The sequence below is a fragment of the Macaca nemestrina genome, chromosome 11, assembly GCF_043159975.1.
Source record: "Macaca nemestrina isolate mMacNem1 chromosome 11, mMacNem.hap1, whole genome shotgun sequence".
In the NCBI taxonomy this organism is placed as follows: Eukaryota; Metazoa; Chordata; class Mammalia; order Primates; family Cercopithecidae; genus Macaca; species Macaca nemestrina.
The window spans coordinates 15342811-15368203 of NC_092135.1; the positions used below are offsets into that span (position 1 = coordinate 15342811).

General features: G+C 34.3%; 1 protein-coding gene across 9 annotated transcripts in view; it reads right to left on the bottom strand.

The window, feature by feature from the left end:
- Positions 1-1491: 1491 nt before the first annotated feature.
- Positions 1492-25393, bottom strand: part of LOC105492523 (dipeptidyl peptidase like 10) — a 1403881-nt gene continuing 1379979 nt past the window's right edge. For 8 of the 9 annotated variants that reach the window (XM_011759709.3, XM_071072632.1, XM_024796259.2 and 5 more), the window contains 5 exons: positions 8778-8877; positions 8469-8527; positions 8288-8360; positions 3884-3957; positions 1492-2497 (listed from right to left, as the gene is read on the bottom strand). In XM_011759709.3, coding sequence (XP_011758011.2) covers positions 2363-2497; positions 3884-3957; positions 8288-8360; positions 8469-8527; positions 8778-8877 — 441 coding nt within the window. In that variant the 3' untranslated portion in view covers positions 1492-2362. Of the gene's footprint in view, positions 2498-3883; positions 3958-8287; positions 8361-8468; positions 8528-8777; positions 8878-16849; positions 17047-25393 lie in introns of those variants that run through there. The other variant, XM_011759714.3, reaches the window with a different exon arrangement.

Here is a 25393-nt window from a genome sequence, read left to right on the forward strand (position 1 = left end):
CTGGAGTCCTAGGAAACTCTAGCAATGCATAAATATGTATGAAATAGTAGGATTATGATCAAGTGTAAATGTATAAAGGGGAAAATGCAATCACATGATTCCTTTAATAATTGGTGACTATGTGTTGGTGAGCATTTCCTTTACTGAAAATGATCCTGTCATTAAAACTCAAAGAATCACAACGATTAAAATTTTCTACTTTCCTACTAAGCAATATGCTTTTGCTTGATGTCTCTTTAGCCTCTGAGGGGAAAATGGGTTTCAGACAAATGTCTTTCACATTAGAAACTGTATTAAATTAATTGAAAAATAGATAAACATTGATAATAATAATAAAACAAGAGAAATGATGACAGTAAAAGGCAAATACTTTTTAAATGATACTCAAATAGACATTCAATAAAACCACATCTTTCAGATAACATAATCATTTGCATCATAAAAAACTCTAGTGGTTCAAATTTAAAATACTGATTAAAAAGCTTCAATTGGATTTCAAATTGCCTAAAAAGAAATTTTCATCTTAATAAAATAGGCAAAACTTTCCTTTTAAAATTACAACTTATTTTGTTAAAAAACGTGTTCACTATTCTCGAAAAAGACCTAAAATGGGTCTTTCAGAAGAGAAAGCGTTTCCTATTTTAAATTGAACCCAGTGGAGCATGGAAGACACAATTCCAAAGCATCCAGGGAAAAAATTGAATTCCCAATCCATGATTCACATGTACTCAAATACCCAGAATTTGGGGTTGATCCTTCAACAAGACAGGAGGGTGACTGATGGTTCCTTGATATTTTAATGTTTCCTCCTGATGCCATAAGTTATGATAACTGAGTCTGTCCTAAGGACTTTTTTAAAACCACAAAAATGCAGTATCCTGCCTAGATTTATCTGAACTTCTAAGCTTATTACAGACTTTTCGATATCTTCTGGAAGATCCCTTAAGTGAAATGAGAAGATACTCGGACTTTAGTCACCAAAGTGAATGTTCTCATCACTTAAATTGACTTCATACAGTCAGGTTTATTTTATGCTCTCAGTTACTTACTACTGCAAGTCAACACAGCACAGGAATTGATGCATTTTGTGCCTTCAATTCAAAGGGAATAGCAAACACTGCTGTTTGTGAACTTTTTGGCCAATAAATAAAAAATATTTCATTTCTAATTCTCACTAGAAGGATTGAAATTAAACAGTAACAGATGAATTGGGCAGGCATGGAATACTAAATAGAAACTGGCAAATGAAATAATCCAGCTATTTGCTTTTATAATGAAAATGAGAATTGATTCTGCACTGAGAGATAGAAGTAAAAGGACCAAGAGTTTTGAAAAAAGCCTTCTCCACCAAAAGAGCAAAATAGCACTCAGTGGCATTGCATTGTTAACAAAATTTCTTTATCAGAAACTATAATTTAATATTTAAGTATCTAATTTACATGTGACAAGGTATCATATTCAAAAAATTAAATGCAACTAGAAAACTATTAACCACTAAAAACAATACCAAACACAACCCAAACATTTATAGGAAAGCAATAGCTAGAATTTGAATTGGAAAAAATGTTTCATCATATTTGGCTCATTAAACAAAGCATCCATTATAGCTTGGAAAAGAGCATCTCTTCTAATTCATCAAAAGTTTACCCTTTACAGCATGAATAACATTTAAAGATAGTTTCATTAACTGTATATGCACACGTGTGTATATATATTGTGAGACATACACTCGTGTGTTCATTTAAAGATATTGTATCTACCGATAACTGGCTGAACTTTGGAAGGTGCTGAAATCCACATTTCTACGTGTCCTTTGACCCATTTAATAATGTCTTTTTAAAAACAGAAATTACATAAAATACTCTGTTTTTTATTAACTGAATATTTTCTTAAGCATAATAATAGACAATGAAAGAATTGCACTTATTATAAAGGTACAGTAAAATGTTAGATTGCAGCTCAGCCATGAAAGATCAGGGACTGTAGGACAGATGATAAATTGTGCATTATATGCAAAGATAATGGTGGCCAGTGAAATTAAAATGAGAGCAACTAGTTACAGAACAAACAGGGGATAACAGAAGAAAACATGCACTACTCCTACTTTAATGCAAAACTAATTTCTCCCAGGAAACCAACCCTTTGACTTCTCTTATACAAAGAAATGGGTTCTGCACCCCTGGCAACACAGTAGACTTGGACTTCTGTATTCAAATGCTAGTTCACTGTCTCTGAGCGTGCTGCTCCAGTGTCATCTCCATAAGCTGCCCTTGACATTCTGGAGCAACTACAATATTACAGTCTCTTTGTCAGGTTTCATTGAGCCTCAATATTCCCTTCAGTTCCGTATAAATATGGTCCATTATTCATCTTCTTCTGGTTCCTGTGGTAACACAGATATTTCTTCCTTCAAGCAATCACTGAAGAATTTGAGGATTGTGCTGTAGAGATGATACTTGCTTTTCTCAGATACATTATGACCTTCATCTGGGTAGACCTAAGATATTGAGGAGAAAGAAGATTTCAAATTATCCAAGAAACTATTGTCACTCGCATTCATTTTCTGAGCCCCAATGGCATGGAAACTTTGAATAATAATATCTGACCAAAATCACACCTAATTCAACTCTTAAGTTCTTCATGCTAAATTTTTAAAACAATTGTAATCATGTCAATTACTATTTGGTATTTAAATTAGAATGGGTTGGCCATAAAAGGTAGACTTTTTCAAGTTTATGTTGACTAAGATGAACTAACCTTTCCCCTAGCTTGACTAAACTGGACAGTTTCTTTTTGACTATAGGCCCTTGGGCCCTCCTCCCCTTTTTAGGAGTATTTAGTTTAGAAAACTTTCCAGCTCTTTATTTAAAGGGCATTGAGGTCAGTCTCTGTGTTCTTTGCAGTAGTTTTTCATAAGGTCTTCCTTGCATGTTTAATGCTGTCTGGTGCAATTATTACTTTGACAATGCCCTTTCCAAGGTAAACACAATTTTACTGTTTCTAAAATACAAATACAAAATAAAATTATTATCCCATTAATTCCTGAGTACAAAGGTTTAAATGGTACCTCATTGCCCTTTGAATAAAACTCCATATTCCTCAATAATGCTTATGGAATGACCTGACATATGTTTATCTGTATATCTTCGTCTTTCATTATCCTAAACCTGGTAGTTTGTGTTTTAAAGAGGTTGAACAACTTTTGGTTCTTCTGAATGGTAAGAAATTTAAATGACTTTATTTTTTCCTTTTATGATTCCTATATCAGACTGGAACCTCCTTGATAGTGTAAAGTATGTCTTGTTACCCATAGAGCAGAGTGACCACTGTAATGTCCTTGATAAATATGTATTAAATATATGAATGCACAGGTGTCAATGGTAGTGCAAATGGCCTTTTATCCTCTCTTCTTTACGTATATTTCCCCAAATATTTTTATCCACTATTTATTATGAGAATTATAATAAATTCTCATAGTTAATAATAAATTGATAATAATAAATTCTCATATTTAATAATAAAGATGAAGGAAAAAGACAAAAGGAACAAGAAAAGGAAGAAAGGAACAACAAAAGGAAGAAAAGACAAAAGGAACAAGAAGGGAAGTAGAAACTTGTGACTTTTAAAAGAATTCAATATCTGGGATATGAATAAGTCTGAGAGGAAAATGACAATTTAGAAAGGATTTACACAATTCACTTGTAAAGCATGAGCTCATTCACATTCCCGGTCTAATTAGGAACAGAGAACACAATCTTTGGTACCTAAAAAACATATTAAAAAATAATAGTATGGAGAACGGAATAATAGAGAAGCTGTGTTGTGTATCTCACAAGTGAAAAAACACAGCAGGAAAACACATTCTTCTAAGAAAGTAGCTTACCTGCATAGTATAATTCACTCCAGCTTTTATTAGGTGCTTGATTAATTCTGCTGAGTGTTGGAAATGAACTTTTGCTGCAAGAAATCAAATTATGATATTTGAAGAAACACATTACTTGTATCAGAACTTTTTCATATTATTTTTCAAAGAGATTCAGTATTTTATTTTACATACATTGCATATTTAAAAGACTTATATCTGGTTGGGCACAGTGGCTCACGCCTGTAATCCCAGCACTTTGGGAGGCCAAGGCGGGTGGATCACAAGGTCAGGACGAGACCATCCTGGCTAACACGGTGAAACGCCGTCTCCACTAAAAAATATAAAAAATTAGCCGGGCGTGCTGGCAGGCGCCTGTAGTCCCAGCTACTCAGGAGGCTGAGACAGGAGAATGGCGTGAACCCGGCAGGTGGAGCTTGCAGTGAGCCGAGATCGCGCCACTGCACTCCAGCCTGGGGAACAGAGTGAGACTCTGTTTCCAAACAAAAACAAAAACAAAAACAAAAATTATATCTGGTTTTAGGTAGAAAGCTGGTAAATATAATGGTAAAACTTTGAGCTTCACTCTGTTAAAAGAAAAAAAAAAGCAAAACAGTAGCTACAAGTAAGTCCTACTTACTCTACAGAATGGTGTTTAGATTTACTTTACTGGATATTATTTATTATTCCTAATGGCACACATATTTTTATAAATTTTATAAAATTTATAAAAATTTTAACATGGCAAATGTCTTTTCTGGATATTTATACAGGAAACCAGCTCTCTATTTCATTTCGAAGATTACTAGGGCACAGTCTCAGTTGGATACTGGCATTCTGCTTTATTATCCAAATTAGAAAAGAATATCCCATACTGAGAAAACAGAATACACATCTCATTATACAAGGGCTATTTAGTATAGAGAATACCGGTTACTCTTGCTTTCTTTTATCTTCCTTCTGCTTGAATCTAAGATCCAAAATTCTGAAGTAAGTAGCCCAATAGCCCTGGGTTTGGTAGCGATGAAGATTTGGTGCACTCAAGTTTCTTTCTGTAGCAGTTTGCTCACATTCTGTCTGGGGTGTTCCTTCCTGTAGTTTATGTATCTTCAAATTTCTGTAACTAATGTTTAAGCTGACTTTTTTTTTTTTTCTTTTTAAGACAGAGTCTCGCTCTGTCGCCCAGCCTGGAGTGCAGTGGTGCAATCTCGGCTCACTGCAACCTCTGCCTCCTGAGTTCAAACGATTCTCCTGCCTCAGTCTCCTGAGTAGCTGGGATTACAGGCGTGCATCACCATACTCAGCTAATTTTTGTATTTCCAGTAGAGACGGGGTTTCACCATGTTGGTCAGGCTGGTCTGAAACTCCTGACCTCGTGAGCTGCCTGCCTCTGTCTCCCAAAGTGCTGGGACTACAGGCGTGAACCACCGCGCCCAGCCTAAGCTAACATTTTTAATTGTCATTGCAAAGCTAGAGCAGCCTTATCAATAGTTTAAGCTTCTTTAATGCCTTAACTCTAGAATGTTGAATAATCAGACCACACAGCAGATAATGTAAAATGGCAGACAATCATTTAAACCTATTTAAAAACTAGATAGTCAAGATCTTTTTCAACATCTTCCTATGGCACTTAATGGGAAAATGACCTTGTCGTTGCTACATAAGTACAAACTGCTCTATAAATGTAAGCTTCTAGAAATGCTAATTAAAAAGGTCAATGACAGAGGTAATGTGATCTCTTATTTCTCTGTATGGGTACAGCTGAAAATAAATGTGCAAATGGATTTTTCCAGTTGGATTTTTTTTTCTGCTTAGTTTCTAGTGCAAAGTTCATTGATATTTGTTGCTATCTGTCTGTTTGCTATAGCTAAAAGGGAACATTACAGGTTTGACTGGTTGAATTCTTTAGCTGGTCATTTTTGAAGATAATATTAATAGTAGTGGTGTAACAGTGTCATGACTGAGCACTCATAATTAACCAAGCCCATATAGGTTGTGTGGTGTATGTGTGCGCCTGTGTATGTGTGTGCCTGTGTGTATGTGCCTGTGTGTGTGCGCGCCTGTGTGTGTGTGTGCCTGTGTGTGTGTGCCTGTGTGTGTGCCTGTGTGTGTGTGCCTCTGTGTGTGTGCTCATACACATTCACAGGTGCATATTCTCTGAAGTGACCGGGGCTGAACCTCTGCTTGTATTTTATTAGATGGGTGAAGCACCAGACTTGTGACTGAGTGAGTCAGATAGAACATTGTGATTTACCTTTATAGCTACAACATATTGACAGAGAAATTTGAAATAGCACTAATATATTAGTCCAGCATGATGGGTAGATGTAAAATAATTTAACCTTGAATATAATTTATTCACATGAATAAGCCTTCAGGGCACAGTGAATAAAAGGCTCACTACATGGATTCAAATCTCCTTCCTACTAATCAATTGTGTCTACAGTTTTAGGGAAGTTCTATCATTTCTTAATATTTATTTTCCCAATCTGTTAAATAAAAGTAATAATATCTACTATTCCTTGTTTGCGAGAAGAGCAAATAAGATAATATTAAATTCTTTTAGCGCCTTTTCTGACATACAATGAGTACTTAATTGCTATTTATTTTTATTACTGTTGATATATATGTTAGATCTTAATACTTCAGAACAACATCCAAATGTCCTTCAAAATTTTTATGCTCGCCTTCATCCAACACTGGTACTGTATCATCTACATCTTTCTTTAATAGACTATTAATGGTATTTTTGTTTTAAATTTTCAGAACAGTTGCAAAGATAGTGCAGAGTTCCTGGATACCCGTTCTCCAGTTTCCCCCGTTGTTAACATGTTACATTATTATACACTTTGTCACAAATAGAAACTAAGACTCATATACTACCATTAACTAAACCCGCTCATTGTTAACATGTTACATTATTATATACTTTGTCGCAAATAGAAACTAAGACTCATATACTACCATTAACTAAACCCGCTCATTGTTAACATGTTACATTATTATATACTTTGTCGCAAATAGAAACTAAGACTCATATACTACCATTAACTAAACCCGCTCATTGTTAACATGTTACATTATTATATACTTTGTCGCAAATAGAAACTAAGACTCATATACTACCATTAACTAAACCCGCTTTATTTGGGGTCCACTAGTTTTTCTTGTTGGTGTTCTTGTTGTTGTTTTCTTGTGTTACCTTTCTGTTTCAGGGTTCCATTCACAATCCCACATTATAGTTAGACATCATGTCTTTTTAACTTCCTCTGGTCTATGAGACTTTCTCAGACTTTTTTTTTTTTTTTTTTTTTTTTTTTTTTTTGATTACCCCAACAGTTCTGAGGGGTAGTGGCTGGATATCTGATAGAATTTTCCTCATTTAGATCTGCCTGATGTTTTTCTCATGGTTAGACTGGTGTTATATATGGGCTTGGAGTATTAAACCATGGAGGTAAAGTGCTGTCCCCACTACATCATATCAAGGGCATTTAATAATAGTAATGACATGACTTGTCACTGCTGATGTGATGTTTGTCAAATTTCTCCACTGTAAAGTTCCTCTTTCTCTCCCTTTCCGTATAGTATCCTTGAAGCTAATCATTCAGTGGAACCCACTCTAAAGACGAAGGAGTTAAGTTCAAGATTTAGGAAATATTGATTCAAGACTTTCACTTTCTTGGCTCACTTGCCAGATGGCCTTGGATAAATCTGTTTCCTTTTGGAAATTGATTTTTCTCATCCATGAATGGAGCTATAAATATTCAGCCGTCTGTTGTAAAATATCACAGAGGATAATAAAATATAGATTCTTTGGTCCCTAAGAGTGTCATGTAAATATAAAGTGATATTATTTATTACTACTAACATCAATCACATCCACCTCCAAGGTTTAAAGTGATGAAAAAATGAGAGATGGTATAAAAGTACCTTTTTAAAGTTTTTGTTTTAAGTTCATTTAAGCGGGTAACCTCATTAGAATTTCATCTCAGTGTGTGCATGTTTTTGGTTTCTGTTTTCCAGGTTGGTTTCCATTGTAGATGTGCTGAATAACACTGTAACCATAGTCGCCAGACACAAGTGCCTTTTTAAATTAAAATTAAATAAAATCAATTCAGTTCCTCAGTCACACTAAACACAGTATGGCCACAAGTGGCCGGTGACTACTCTTTGAGCAGCGTTGATAAAGTATTTCCATCATTACAGGGAATTTGATTGGACAATGCTGATATTTGAGGCGTAGCCTCTTCTCCTCTTATCTCTGAATTCTTTTTTCCTACCTCCTATCATGTATCTGATTCTTTGTGTGACTCTCTGCTCCCTTCTTCAGAAGGTTTACAGGGCTTCCTCTAAGCAAGTCCTTAGATGTATCCCTTTGTAAAAGGTCATACCCTATCAAACAACAGCAGCAAGTATAATACTTACTGTCAGCGGTGCCATGAATTATTAATATATTTTCTTCTTTCAAGCCATGAATATTATGTAGCACACTGGCTGCCTATAAAGGAAAATACAAATATCTGTACCTATAGATCTAAATAAGCAATTGAACTGAATTTTTAGAACAAAAATACTCCTCTTTCTTTGTTATTTTCAAATTAGTTACCTGGTAAGTGCTTTCTTCCTTAGATGGCATCCCAAGGTATCTTTCAGAGAAAGCTGAGGCTGTCACCCAAGAAAACAGACATTCAAGAACAAACTAAAAACTATTTGACTAGCATATTTCATTAATTTCTTCATTTTACATTTAATTGTCATGCTTTAGTAAAATCAACTGAATCAAGGAGGAGATAAACAGCTCAAAACAGGCTCTAATAACATATGATAAATGAGCTCAATTGAACTATTCTAAATTAGGCTTTTGTTTTCCACAAATCAATACATTATATTAGGTCAGTCTGTAGAAAGTACTCACCATACAATTTCAAGTCTGTGATAGGTGCAACCACTGATCCACATTTAAAGAGCTTTTCATCTGATTTTAAGATCATTGATGCAATATAGCCACCATAACCCTAGGGGAGAAATATATATATATATATATATATATATATATATATATATATATATATATATATATATAACACACACATACATATTTATATATAACAACTGTGCCTGGAGATATTTTTAGCTTTTGATCAATGTTTGGTACTGTACATCATATCAGAATGTCTCAGATTTGGAAAAAAACAAAGCTAAAATCATTTTGTGCAATTAAAATGTTTGAACATTTGTTTAAATTGTTATATAACAGCTATTTTAATAAGTCTTAAAATATGAAATTAATTACATCACCAAATGTCAAATATTTGCTCCATGATTTCATACTACACATCTGGAAATTGCCCCAAATAATTTGAGGTTAGGGAAATAAAGCACTTATTAAATCACATATATTTTTCCCCTAATTTTATATCTATATATATTTAATAAAATAGTGAAATAATGGTGATTATGTAGAATTAAAAAATACGAATGATATTTTGAAAATATACCACCAAAAATATAGATTGTTTTAATTTCTTATAGGATTCAGAACATGTCACCCCAAAATAAGGCTGCAATCAGACTATTTCACCGTCTATAAAGGAAATTTATAGACGTTTTCAAGGGTTTGTCTTTCTCTCTCTTTCTCTCCCTCTCCTTCTGCACCAGGAAGAGAAGAATAACTACATCACTGAAGACTCAATAAAAGGAGAAGGAATTGACTTAAGTATACATAACAAACTTTGCTTGTGTTTTGCTTTTCCTGGCCATCTCTCTTAACAAAGCCTTTCCCCACATCCTTATTCCTTTGTTTCAGAGAATGATAGTGTTTGCATCTGAGGTCTAAGACAGTTCTTTGAGATCTGCTCTAGAGATCTGCCCATTTTTCTTGGTTCTGTCCCATCAAGGAGGTATTTATGTTATTAAGCTTCTGTTTTTCTGTTGTTCGGTTGTTGTTTGTTGTTTGGAGTCTCCCTCTGTCGCCCAGGCTGGAGTACAGTGGTGCGATCTCCGCTCACTGCAAGCTCCGCCCCCTCTGTTCACGCCATTCTCCTGCCTCAGCCTCCCGAGTAGCTGGGATTGCAGGCGCCTGTCACCACGCCCGGCTAATTTTTTGTATTTTTAGTAGAGATGGGGTTTCACCGTGTTAGCCAGGATGGTCTCGATCTCCTGACCTCGTGATCCACCTGCCTCCACCTCCCAAAGTGCTGGGATTACCGGCGTGAGCCACCGCGCCCGCTTCTTTTTCTCTTGTTAATCTGCCTTTTGTTAAGTGAATCTTGGCAAAAAACTCATGAAGAGTAAAGGAGAAAATTTTCTTCTCCTCTATATTTCACACAACTAAGTGTTGGAAAGCAATGGGATATAATGAATAATGTTCCCAGATAGATGAGTTAAATTATTGTTTGAGTTTAATTTTGAATACCCTGTTTTTTAATAAATCAAGATGTCCAGTTTTCTTTTGTAGCCCATTATCTGACTAGAAAAGTTCCGGAGGAGATTTTAATAATTACAGTAATGCTGAAAAAAGGAAATGACCTACTGTGTTATCTGTTTTAGAAATTAATTTTCAGCCCTACTCTCAGTAATGTACTTTATGCTATTGGAAATCAGAACATCTTGGGAGGTATTAAAAAATATTAATATTCAGTCCTCAATCTCAGAAATTCTGATGAAGTTTGTTCATGATGAGGTCTACTTTTGAAAGATTTTCAGATGACTCAAGTGTGGTCCAGGTTATAGTTTTATTGTCATTGTCACTAAACTCTTGAAGTAAGAAATAATTTCATTTATGTGTATTTGGAGCATCATTTAAAAATTGGTACATAAAAGTTCAAAATGCAGTCATTATTACTGAATGGACTGAGATAACATATATTGTTCTGGTACTGGAATATTTAGGTAGTACTCAGAAGCTTGAGCAAAGCTCTAACTAAAGGAAATTAGTAACTAAAGGAAAGAAAATTATCATTTATAGATACAAGCCACCTCAAAGTGCCCTTGCTCATTCTCATTGAGAGAGACAGCCTTAGGCCAGCAACATTTGGAAGTAGCACATTTTAAATGTTACCTTAGGTAGATAAATGTATTAACCTACCTAAGAAAGAAGAATAAAAGGGTAGGGAAGCTATGCAAAGCAAGAAAATAAATAACTAAAGGCTGAATATCCCTTATCTGAAATGCCTGGAGTCAGAAGTTTCAGATTTTGAATTCTTTTAAAATTTAGGGATATTTACTGATACATAATGTGTTATCTTAGGGATGAAAACTTAAGTCTAAACATGAAATTAATATACGCTTTAATATACCTTATACACACAGCCTGATGGTAATTGTATACAATATTTTTAGTAATTTTGTGCATGAAACAGCTTTGACGGCATTTTTGACTGCGACCCATCACATAGGGTCAGGTGTAGAATTTTCCATGTGTGGCATTATGTCAGTGCTCAAAACATTTTGGATTTGGAGCATTTCAAATTTCAGATTTTCAGATTAGGTACATTGAACCTGTATCATAAAGCAAAAGTGGAAACAGCTCTTGAAAGTCTTGGCCCTACAGGGAGCATTTCCAGTATATTGTTCCTAGTTCTCTGTCATAAAGATGGGCGAAGCCTGTTGCAGCCAAGAGATTTCAAGTATTTCCCGTAGGCAAGACTCTTCCCATAGTGAGGAATGCATCACACATCTTAGTTGATGCATGCAACTTTTCTGGTTCTATTAACAATACCATGATGGCCAAGCAAACTTTCAGCTGATTATGATCTATTTGTTTATATAACCTGAAAACATTGACAGAATCGTTGTATATCTGAATAATGAATATTCCAGTCCATAAAAGCATATGGTACATTTAAATGATACATGTAAGTTGACATTATATGCTTTTGCTGTTTTATTTTATTTATCTCAGTTTCACATGTCTCTCATAGCCTGATTATCTCTAGGAATCAAGAATACTGCCTTCCAAAGGAGGGGTGGATCCCAGAACAATGCTTCTTAACTTGTAAGTTAATTCAAATCACTTGAGAGTGTTGTGAGCATACAGATTCAAGTTCAGTAGACCTGGGGTGGGACCTAAGATTTTGCATTTTTAATAAACTTCAGGGCACCGCTATGCTGCTGATCTATATTACATACAGCAAGTTATTACTGCATAATTGTATAATAAAGATGCCTACCGGAAACATCTTCTTAGTTCTAGCCAACATTCCCTAGATGAGTGAAGCTTAAAAAAAAAAAAAAAGTGCCAGTGCTCCCCCCACCCACATTCAGTCACAATCTGTGGAGAATGGGCACCTGATGGATCTCCCCATATGATTCTTCAGTGAAACCAGGATTGTAAATTATTGCTAGCTATACAAGAAGTTATATTTTACTATTTTTGTAATTATGAAAATTTGGCATTTAATGAAGTCAAATATTTTTTAAGTCTTAATGATAAATGATAAAAGCTGTTGAATAAAATTATATTTATAGCATTTAAAATTGAACCACAAATGCTTCTTTGATTTTTAAACAAAAATCAACACTGGCAGAAATTAGAATGATTTTTTTTTTTTTTTTTTTTTTTTTTTTTTTTTTTTTGACATGGTCTCGCTCTATCACCCAGGCTGAAGTACATGGCACAATCTCTGCTCATTACAACCTCTGCCTCCCGGGCTCAAGCAATCCTCCCACTTCAGTCTCCTGAGTAGCTGGGATCACAGCTGCGTACCACCATGGCCAGCTAATTTGTGTATTTATTTGTACAGATAGGTTTTGCCATGGTTGCCCAGGCTGGTTTTCAACTCCTGGGCTCAAGTGATCCACTCGCCTCGGCCTCCCAAAGAACTGGGATTACAGGTGTGACTCACCAGCCCCAGCTGAAAATAAATTAAATTTTAATGGCTCGCCTTCCTCTCACCCGTTTTATACGTATTCACAGAATGCAAGAGTATATCACAAAAGAGTTTTTGGAAAATTTACTTCAGAAGAGGGCAAAAATAAGATATAATTTCTAGGTCATGCTTTCAACTTTCAAAACAATGCATATCATCAGGTAGATTAAAAAATGGGAATCACCATATTGTCTGTAGTAAATTAGAGGCTATTTTTGATTTAATAAAGATCAAAAACTTCCATCATCAGTGGAGGCTGCTCTGTTTTCATTGTGTATTTTATTGGTCTCCCAGTGATCAGATTTTGCTATTCATTAAATTGTTCTGTCATTCCCATTTGCCAAGCATTTTAGCATTACTGCCAAATTTTAACAAGTTTATGTTATTTTAAAATTTAATTTAGTACACCTAAAATATAGGAATGTTTCCTTAGAATTTTCCTTCTTAAAAGAAATATACCCATGATGTAGGAAACTACATTCAATAGATAGAAAGACTTGGAGAAGCAGAGGTGGGGGTCTGCAATGCCATTTACTCAAAATTTATGTTTGCAGTGGCCCCAGGTTTTCAAATCATCTTTAAATGACTTTATGAATATAGTAAAATGGATACACTGACAGACTGGGATTTAAAAGGAGCTTATTTCGGCTCGGCATGGTGGCTTAAGCCTGTAATCCCAGCACTTTGGGAGGCTGAGGCCAGTGGATCACGAGGTAAAGAGTTGGAGACCAGCCTGGCCAGCATGGTGAAACCCTGTCTCTACTAAAATTACAAAAATTAGCCAGGTGTGGTGGCGTAATCCCAGCTACTCAGGACACTGAGGTAGAATTGCTTGAACATGGAAGGCAGAGGCTGCAGTGAACTGAAATCACGCAGCTGAACTCCAGCCTGGGCAACTGAGCAAGACTCCATCTCAAAAAATAAAAATAATAAATAAATAAATACATAAAGAGGTGATTTGTGCAAACTTGTGTAATTCTTTCTGAACCACTTCACTTGTGGTACACCATGAATTAATTTGAAATAAAGAATTTTATAAATACAAGATAAATTTTATGACACTATATTATTTTGCATTAAAACTATTAATTCGCTTAACATAATCATTCACCTTTTATCACAATACTTATAATCCTGCCTTGAAGCAGGATCTTAATCCTTCCTCAAGGAGGCAGGATCTTAATTCTACGGATAATGTATACTGAAGTTTTAAACCTTAGAAGGGACTGGAGCTGGTCTCAAACACTGAGAGGCCCTCCCTCAATTGGAAAGATATAAAACTTTAAATAACAAATAATTATCTCCCTAAGTAAAGTTTTAAGCTTTCATATTCATTTACATTTTTAAATTTCTTTTGTTTTCCCTAGATATCCATAGTTCTTATCTCCTTACATTGCCTTCTCTTAGTTCAAACATGATCTCCTAGTGATACCTTTCCTTACTTCCAATCTAAATTTGCCACATTGGCTCTAATCCTGGCCTCCTTATTTATCTCTCTTCTTCATTTTTTTGGAATCAAACTCTCACCACCTGACATTTTATGTATTTCACCAATTATGTTTAGTTTACATGTTTTCCATATAGCTCTTCTCACTGAACTAAATTCAATAAAGAAAGACTTTTCTTCTGTTCTCTGACCACTGTATGTCCAACACTTCAAAAAAAGTGCGGGGCACACAGTGCACATCCAGTAATGTTTGCTGGATGAATTAATTTTTGGTAATTACAGTTATGTCAGTTCTAAAAAAATGTTTATAAGCCAAACTTAATTTCAATTCTTGTGATAACCTTTTTTTTTTTTTTTTTTTTTTGAGACAGAGTTTTGCTCTTGTTGCCCAGGCTGGAGTGCAGTAGCATGAATTGGACTCACTGCAACCTCCGTCTACTGGGTTCAAGTGATTCTCCTGCCTCAACCTCCTGAGTAGCTGGGATTACAGGCACTCGCCACCACACCCAGCCAATTTTTGTGCTTTTTTTTTAGTAGAGATAGGGTTTCACCATGTTGGCCAGGCTGGTCTCGAACTCCTGACCTCAAGTGATCCACCCCCTCCACCCCCCTCGGCCTCCCAAAATGATGGGATTACAGGCATGAGCCACTGCTCCCGGCTGTGATTACTGTTTTTAAGGAAGCTATGTCAATAACATTTTGCTTCTAGGAGTTTTGTTTTATATTTAGCACTTACACAGAATTCTTAAAAGAAAAAAAAAATAAAATTATTATATATTAAATGAGGTTAGGTCCTGAGGATAATTATTCAAACTAAAGTGGCTTAATGTCTTCAATCAAGTCATACTCATAATTACTAAGTAATAAACACATGGCCAGTTAAAAGCTACATATGTTATTATCATAACCTTTCCATTATCCCAACAAGCTAGTTAGAAAATAACACTGAGAAAATGACACCATTTACAATAAAAATTAAAACACACAAATAATAAGCAATACTTAGAAATAGAAACAGCAGGAAAGAAGTTTGGCATATTTTAAGAAAGCTGTAAAATTCTACTAGGGTATATAAAAAAAAGAAAAGAAATGTACTGTGCATATTGTCTGACTCAGATGAAAGTTACACCTTGTGACTATTTTAATTCTTAAATTATTATAACTGTTGAAACACATTTTAATTAAAAAAATTCCAGTTGAATATTTGGGGGAATTTGAAAAAAACAAAGACAATAGGACAGGTGAGCCAAGAATATTTTCAAAGAGAGAAGAGTGAAAATGTCTTTTAAAAATATTAAAATGAGTTATAATGAAGCATGTTATAATTGAAAGACTGTAAGATTAGCATGAGAACAGAAAGACAGAATTCAACAGAAATAAACCCTGAAATGAATGAGAACTTAATACTTAGTGGGTATCACTGTTAATGATTTTGATTTAGTCAACCAATGGAGCTAGGAAACTGGCTAGCTCTTTGAAACTATATAAATAAATTCTCACCATCCATCACAAGTGCTATGCATCTCTTTCATCTCTATTAAACTCAGATAAATAAAGAGAAAACATAATGAATACTCATTTAGCCTTTTGATAGAAACAGGACATCTAAATAATAAAATCACTGGAAGAAATTACCCAAGAAAGCATTTGAGAATGTGGGGAAAAGAAAGAGAGATCAGCCTGTTACTGTGTCTATATAGAAAGAAGTAGACATAAGAGACTCCATTTGGTTCTGTATTTGAGATGCTGTTAATCTGTGACCCTACCCCCAACCCTGTCCTTGCAAGAGACATGTGCTGTGGTGACTCAAGGTTTAATGGATTTCGGGCTGTGCAGGATGTGTCATTGTTAAACAAGTGCCTGAATGCAGCTTGCTGGTTAAAAATCCTGCCCGTCCCTGGGCAATAGAACATCTCTGTGTGAGACCAGATTGTATGTTCTGTTTACTGAGATAGGAGAAAACCGCCTCACGGCATAAGGTGGGACTTGCTGGCGGGACTTGCTGGTGCAATGCTGCTAAGAGGTTTATGGAGATGTTTACATATGCATATCGAGGCACAGCATTTTCCTTTGAACTTACTCATGTCACAGAGATCTTTGTCCATATGTCTTACTGCTAATTTTCTCCCTAAAGTGATCCTATTGTCCTGCCACTCCCTTATCTTTAAGATGGTAAAGAATTATCAATAAATACTAACGGAACTCAGAGACCGGTGCTGGCGTGGGTCCTCTGTATGCTGAGCGCTGGTCCCCTGGGCCCACTTTTTCTTTCTCTATACTTTGTCTCTGTGTCTCATTTCTTTTCTCAAGTCTCTCGTTCCACCTAACGAGAAACACCCACAGGTGTGGAGGGGCAGGCCACCCCTTCAGAGAAGAGTTTGCCATGTTTTAGAACTTCAGTTCTTTGACTCATCATATGCAAATTTTAACAAAAATTCCAGAAGCTGAAGAAATATTTTAAACAAGTGTGAACAGAGACTGCTACCTTTAATATAGCAAAATCTTAGTATGTCAACAAGAAAACAAATATATATGTTAATATATACCAGAAGTCAACATAAACTAAGCATGTATAATGGGTAAATAGACAATCCAAAAAGAGACATATAAAATGGTTAATAAATATACAATTTATTTTATTTAAAAGTGTATAATTCTAATGTGATGAAGCAACAGAAATGAGATTTATCCTCCCACATGAAATGACTAAAAATATAGACAAAATATATGAAAGAGAAGTTTTTAAGACATTGGACTTTGGGCGATGAAGGACATTGATCCCTGAATGATGAAAAACAAACACATCGATCCTAGGATTGTCACATCTTGCCACCTTGAAGAATGAAGTTGAGACATAGCAGAACTATCTGAAATGGAACATACAAAGAAATACGTGCTTTTTTAAAAAAAATTTAAAAGCATATTAGTAAGCTTGGGGCAACTTCAAGTAGCCCAATATACATCTATTTATATGAAATATAAATTTATATGAAATATAATTTATATAAAATATAGGAATATAATTTATATAAAATTATATGAATATAATAAGGCATATCACAATGAATATCACAATGAAATTCATTAAAATTAATCATAAAGAGAAATTATTAAAAGCATCTAGACAGAAGAGATGCATTGTACACAGAGGAAAAAAGTTAAGAATGATGGCATATTCTTATTGAAAAAAAATGCAAACCAGAAGGTAATAAACAACTTTACTGTATAGAATAAGAAATGTCAACCTTAAATTTTTTGACCAGAAAATAATAAAATATTTAAAAGATTAAGGTGAAATAAAGACACATTAGAGCTGGAAGAATATATTACTTGCACACCTGGAGTAAAAGGTAATTTAAAGGATGTTCTTCAAGCAGAAGAAAAAGTGAGACTAGGTGAAATCTGTATCTACACAAAGAAACGATGAACACTGAAATTGGAAGTTACATGGGTAAATATACAAACATTTAAACACTGAATTTAAATTTGTTTAAAAATAACTCACTTTTAGCCTGGGTGCAGTGGCTCATGACTGTAATGCCAGCACTTTGGGAGGCCGACGCTGGTGGATCACCTGAGGTCAGGAGTTTGAGACCAGCCTGGCCAACACGGTGAAACCCCCATCTCTACTAATAATACAAAAATTAGCTAGGCGTGGTGGCCCACACCTGTAATCCCAGCTACTGGGGAGGCTGAGGCAGAAGAATCGCTTGAACTCGGGAGGTGGAGATTGTAATGAACCAAGATCACACCATTGCACTCCAACCTGGGCCACAGAGCGAAACTCTGTCTCAAAAAAATAAAATAAAATAAAAATAAAAATAACTGACTTTTAAAGGCAAAAATTATAACATTGTATTTTGGGATTTATAACATGTAGCATAAAATGTATGATAACTATGGCATAAAGGTTGGAAATAGAGAAACAGAAGTATACCACTATAGAGCTCATATACACACACACACACACACACACACACAGTTGCCCTCCTCTGATATATCCCATTTCATATATATGTACATATATAAATATACATATATATGTATATATACACGTGTACATGGATATATATAATATGTATGTGTATATATGTACACATACATATATAAATACATACATAAATACTGGCCTGTTTACAGCTCACTACCTTGAAGAGGGAAGTAAAATAATAATATCACAGGAGGACAACTTTAAATAGTTAAAAATATACATTATAAGCAACAAAGGAAACATCAAAATAATGCAAAAACCAGTTATAATTAACAAATAACAAAGCAAATTTAATTATTTAATTATTTGCTTTGTTATTTTAATAATTAAATTTAATAAATTTAATTAAATTTATTAAATTTAATTATTAAAAATGCTCTTTTAATATAAAGCACACTAGACAAAATTTTAAAGAAACTAAAAGCGGAAGAAATGGAAAGTGTATGGCAAGATGATAGACCTTAATGCAACAATAACAATGATCATATTAAAAGTGAAAGAGCTAAATACATTATTTAAAATCTAGAGATTTAACATGCAGAGTCTGTCAGATTGAATGAAAAAGCAGGACCCAACTCTTTGCAGCCTATAAGAAACACACTTTAAATATAAATACATAGTACATAAATATAAATACATAAATACATAAAAAGAAAAATAATAGAGTAAGATTTATAACATGTTTACAATAATCAAAAGAAAGATGGAGTGGCCGTATTAATATCTGACAAAAAATATTTCAAAGGAAATAATATAACCAAAAATAAAATTGCCCAGGCTGGAGTGCAGTGGCACGATCTCTGCTCACTGTAACCTCCGCCTCCTGGGTTCAAGCAATTCTCCTGCCTTGGCCTCCCAAGTAGCTGGGATTACAGGTGCCTACCACCATGCCCAGATAATTTTTGTATTTTTAGTAGAGATGGGGTTTCACCATGTTGACCAGATTGGTCTTGAACTCCTGACCTCACGTAATGTGGCCACCTAAAGCGCTGGGATTACAGGCGTGAGCCACCATGCCCAGCCAAGAAGGTAATTTCTTAACAAAAAAGAGGTCAACTAATCAAGAGAAAATAATGATCCTAAGCATGTATGTATCTATACCATAAAAGAGTATGGAAATACATGAAGCCAAAACTGATAGAACTGAAAGTAGGAAAAGGCAAACAGACAATCATAGCCTTTAAATAAAAATGACAGGAAGTCGTTGTTTTGAACTAAGCTACTGAACTAAGCTCAACAGACCAGACTAAAAATCAAAATGGAGCCACTCATGCTGACTTTCCATGTCACCAAACCCAAACTGACTTGTTACTTGACCTTCCTAGAAAGCAGTAGTGAGAGGTTAACAGCCTAATTTCCCAAACAGGCCAGTTTCAATCAGCACGATAATGAAGTTTCCTCTGCTCTAATTCTAACAACAAAGTGTAACCTCAAGTGACCTGATGTTAGCCAGTTATTTTTCTACTGTTCCTGCTTTGTAAGGAAAGTAACTTTGAAATGACCAATCTGCTTTTTATTTTTTGTTACTTCTTTCTTTAATTCTTTTCTATCTATAAAACCAGCCTCTTCTGGCCAGCTCATTGGGACACTTTTTCTGTTTTATGGAATGAAGTGTTGCCCATTCTAGAACTGCAAATAAAGCAATTAAGATTTTTAGACTAAACTGTTGTAATTTTGCCTTATGGCATAGCCAAAGATTTCAACACCCTCTTTCATTAGCTGATAGAAAAAGTAGACAGAAAATCAGTAAAGAAACAAAAAGCTTGAATAATATATTCAATCAACTTGACTTCATTGATATTTATAGAACATTCTATGTGGTGAAACTGAGGTAAAGACTTTAAGAATAGGAAAGATTTGAATTGGAGTTTGAAAAAAGGATAAAGTTTGGATATCTAGAGGGAGAGGGAATTCCAAATTAAAGAAAGATTATGAAATAAGTTCAATTCAAATGTCTCTGCAACAAAAAATCAAATAAAACTGAACTACCTTGACAAAGCATACAGTCTGACTTAGAAATGAAAGCAGAAAACAAATGAATGTAATACATTACATACTGGTATAATAATTACAGGAAGCTACTAAAAAGTGTTCTATGAGTACACAGGAGGGAACAGTATTTGCTAGTGCGAGAGATTGAATGGATGGTTAATGTCAGGCCTCTGAGCCCAAGCCAAGCCATCGCATCTGCTGTGACTTGAACGTATATGCCCAGATGGCCTCAAGTAACTGAAGAATCACAAAAGAAGTGAAAATGCCCTGCCTCGCCTTAACCAATGATATTCCACCACAAAAGTAGTGAAAATGCCCTGCCAGGCCTTAACCGATGATGTTCCACCACAAAAGAAGTGAAAATGGCCGGTCCTTGCCTTAAGTGATGACATTACCTTATGAAAGTCCTTTTCCTGGCTCATCCTGGCTCAAAAAGCTCCCCCACTGAGCACCTTGTGACCCCCACTCCTGCCCGCCAGAGAACAAACCCCCTTTGACTGTAATTTTCCTTTACCTACCCAAATCCTATAAAACAGCCCCAACCTTATCTCCCTTCGCTGACTCTCTTTTCGGACTCAGCCCGCCTGCACCCAGGTGATTAAAAAGCTTTATTGCTCACACAAAGCCTGTTTGGTGGTCTCTTCACATGGATGCGCATGACAGTTAATGGAGGAAGGGACACCTGCATAGGGCTTAATAAGAGAATTCTAAAGCAATATGTAGGCTAGAGGCTGTTAGAAAAGAAGTAAAAAGGCATGAACAAAGATACTGAGGTAGAAAGGTAGAAGGCATGCTTATAATCAAAGAGATTTCAGTTAAACTATATTGCAGAAAGTGCAGTTGGAAAGAAAATAACAGTAAATACAATTGAAATATCATTAGGACCCATTTTACATAATAGTTTCAACTTTTAGAATTTAGTGAATACTTGTGAAATATTGAAATAAAATTGCATGTAAAAAGACAAAACTTCACATCTATGCTTTTATACTGACTGAAGTTTGTCTCTTCTCTTTTCCTCTGGTATCCATGTAATAGGTTTAGAAGGTAATTAATTTAATGAATGCTTTCCTGGTGTTTACAGGACTAACATTTTAATACATAGAAAACAGGTAGTAGTATTGTCTAAAAAATATATATTGTTTGACCAAAGCATATTCTTAGAAATACTATCATTCTATTCTTTAATCACTTTACATCATTAGAGAACACTGATTAGAATGGATTAGAAAGATTTGGAACCAACCCAAATGTCCATCAATGATAGACTGGATAATGAAAATGTGGCATATACACACCATGGAATACTATGCTGCCATAAAAAAGAATGAGATCATGTTCTTGGCAGGGACATTGATGAAGCTGGAAGCCATCATTCTCAGCAAACTAACACAGGAACAGAAAACCAAACACTGCATGTTCTCATTCATAAGCAGGAGTTGAACAATGAGAACACCTGGACACAGGGAGGGGAAAATCACACACTGAGGCCTGTCATGGGGTGGGGAACAAGGGAAGGGAGAGCATTAGGACAAATACCTAATGCATGTGGGGCTTAAAACCTAGAAGACGGGTTGATAAGTGCAGCAAACCACCATGGCACATGTATACCTACGTAACAAACCTGCGTATTCTGCACGTGTATCATGGTACTCAAAGTAAAATTTTAAAAAATTAAAAAATGAAAAGAATGTGCCTCACAGGCATCCCCAAATCCCAACTCCTTGTTAAACATTTCCATACTCAAAAACAAAAATTAAACTAAACAAATTATGCACACAACAAAAACATTGAGCATTTTTTTAAATTTCATAATTTCAGCTTTATGGAGGTGTATATATATCAGTATGATATATCTCGGAATGTAAGTTTAGTTTTTGCTGGCAAAGTCCATAATAATGAATGAAATTATTTAGCTAGCTATCTAGATATAGATATATATCACCATAAAAACATGGTAAATCTTAGACAGAGAAAAAGCAGAACCTGGAAATTCATTCAAATATTAGTGAGTGTGAAGAAAAGAAGTTGCTAGAAATTGCAAATTCCTAGAACTAGAGCTGCCAATCATTTTTCCTTTCCTTGAGGGACTATCTCAAATGAATCACATCACTTTTTATATTGAGATTTAACTTAGCCTAGAATCTTACAAGGTAGACTTGTTTTAGCCTCATTGACGAGAACAACATATTTATGGCAGTTTCTTTTCCAGCATTAGGTGAAAGAGATACTCCACTTGGTCCCTCAACTAAAGATTACCAAAGTAAAACCAACCAACCAACCGAACAAATAAAACACAAATATAAATTGGTGGCTTTAAAAAAAGGCACAACCCCAAACACTAAAAATCAAGCTCATAAATCCACAAAAGCCACATATAAACTGAAAGCTGGAAACTTGAAAACTGAAGAAAGCATAAAACCAATGTTTTATTCACACGCTAAAGACTTTGATGTTTTGTTCTAATGGCTTCATTGGTGGATGGGGTAAACAAAATCCACAATGGGTCTAAAGGAGACCCTAAATAAATCTAGATCCCAAAAGCATTGTCTAAATATGATAAAAAATAAACATGCTGCATAAAACAGATTGGTGAAATGTTTTGTTTTTTATTCCTGTTATGAGCTTGTACTGAGCTAATAATAAATAATTAATCTTGACTAAAAATTTGAGCTGTAAGTCTACACTTGGATTTGTGGTCCCAATTCAGCATGCACAATTAAATATAAAACATAATACATAAATACAAAAGGAACAAAAGCATCAAAGAATTCCCATAGATAAAATTCCAAGAAAGATAAGCTCATCTATGAGTAAATAAATAGTACATAAGGAAAAGTATCACCATGACTGAGAGCCAGCAGAAAAAAGAGGCAAGAGAAACTGATGCTCAAAAATAAGAGATATTTGGTTAATACGATGTAAAATATCAGACAACGATGTTAAATATATCTTACAAAATACACATCAGCAAAGCAAGAGTTAAAATATAGCTAAACATTTTGATAGAAAGCTCAGTGAAACTTCTAGTTACAATTTTTTTTTTTAATTTAAGCAATGAATATAGAAAACCATTAGTCACACATGAAGAGAGAATTATTGGACTATAGAAGCAAGTATGACACAGAATTAAAGACTAAAAGGCACCAAGAAAAGTTTATAAAATAACCACGTTAAAGTGAGATTTTTAACACATTTTTAATAAGAGTTTAAGGAGGATGAGAAGTTATGACAATATTCTAATAGAAAATTAATAATTTTCTAAAATTGACAAAGCACCAAAACATAGATTCAGAAAATCCAATACAACCTAAACATGGTCAATTAAAAAAATATCTATAACTGTGCACATGTTAGAAAAAACAGAACACCAAAGAAAATTATCTTTTAAAAATATGAAAGCTTCAATATTGCTTAGATGTCAGTTATCTTTAAGCCAGGTGATTTATAGATTCAATACAATTCACATAAGAAATCCCTATGGCATATTTTTCTTTAGAAATGATACAAAGTGATTCTAAAATTTATAAAGAAATGTAATATATCTAGATGAGCCAAAAGAACTTTGGAAAAGAAGAAGACAGAAGAACTACCACTATTTGATTTTAAGATACTACTATCTGATGTTAAGATACGATGTAAGGATGAATTTTATGGTATGTCAATTATATCTCAATTAAAAATGATGAAAAGGGGAAGGAAGGAATAGGTTTGCAGTTGTGACGTGCTTTCTGTGATTTAGTAAGTTTTAATATGAAAGTGAAAGTTGCACAGTCTGAATGGTCAACAAATCAGTTATGTTAAAATATACCCATATGAAGCAATAAACACACGAAAAGGTGTCCAGTATTATTAGTTATCAGTAAACTACAAATGAAAATAAAATAAATCCCTCTATTCATCAATCGTGAATGATTTAAAGAGACTGATGATATTAAGTGTTGGCATAAATGTAGAACAAATGAAACTCTTCTACATGGTTCCTGTAAAATAAAATACAAAGTATGAGTACTGTCAAAAAAGTATGGAAATTCCTTATACAGATAAACATGGAATTACTATGTGACTTAACAATTCTACTCTTATGTATTTACAAAGAAATATGAAAATACATGTTTACACAAAACAAGCTTACAAATGTTTATAATAACTATATACAAAATGAAAAACAACACAAATGTTTATCCATAGGTGAATGGGTAAACAAATTATTTTATAAGTCATACAAGACAATTCTTCTCAGAAATATAATTGAACAAACAAAATTATATTTAGAAAAAAGAATGAAAGAGAAAAAATAATTCAAATAAATGGAAGACAGAAGAAAAATAATACGACAGATAATGGGCACATATAATGAAAACAGTAACATTTAAATTTGTCAGTAACTAGAAGAAATTTAAACGAATATAATCTTTGACTAAAACATGGAAATTGGCAAAAAGATAAAAACATATTTCTCTCTCTCTCTTTTTGTTTAAAGGGCATACCTCAATCATTAGGACAAGGACTGAAAATAATAAGATGGAAAGGCTGATATAAGCACATATCAATGAAAAAATGCTGTCTTAGTAATTTTAATATAAAAATCATCTTTAATGCAAAAAATTAATAGAGATAAGCTTGGCCAATAAAAACAACAAAAGATTACGTTTATCCAGAAGATATAATGATTTTGTAGTTGCAGGACTTGAATAATAATAGCCTTAATATACACTTAGAAAAATTAACTTAATAAGGAGAACTTTATGAGTTCACATTATAAAGGGATATTTTAATGCACCTTTCTGAGGACATAGTGAAAATAAAAAGTTTATTATTTGAACATAAAAATGGATATGTTTGATTAAATGGACATACATGTAACACTAACACTTTTAGTCACACATGGAAGTTTTAAAAATGTAAACTGGTACAACCACTACGGAAAACAGTGTGGCGATTTCTTAAAGAACTAAAAGTAGAACTACCATTTGATCTAGGAATCCCACTATTGGGTATCTACCCAGAGGAAAAGAAGTCATCATATGAAAAAGATAATTGCATATACATGTTTATAGCAGTGAAATTCATAATTGAAAAAAATTTGGAACCAGCCCACATGCCCATCAATCAACAAGTGGATAAACAAATTGTGACACACACACACACACACACACACACATACACACCCCATGGAATACTGTTCAGCCATAAAAAGGAACGAAACAATGGCATTCACATCAACCTGG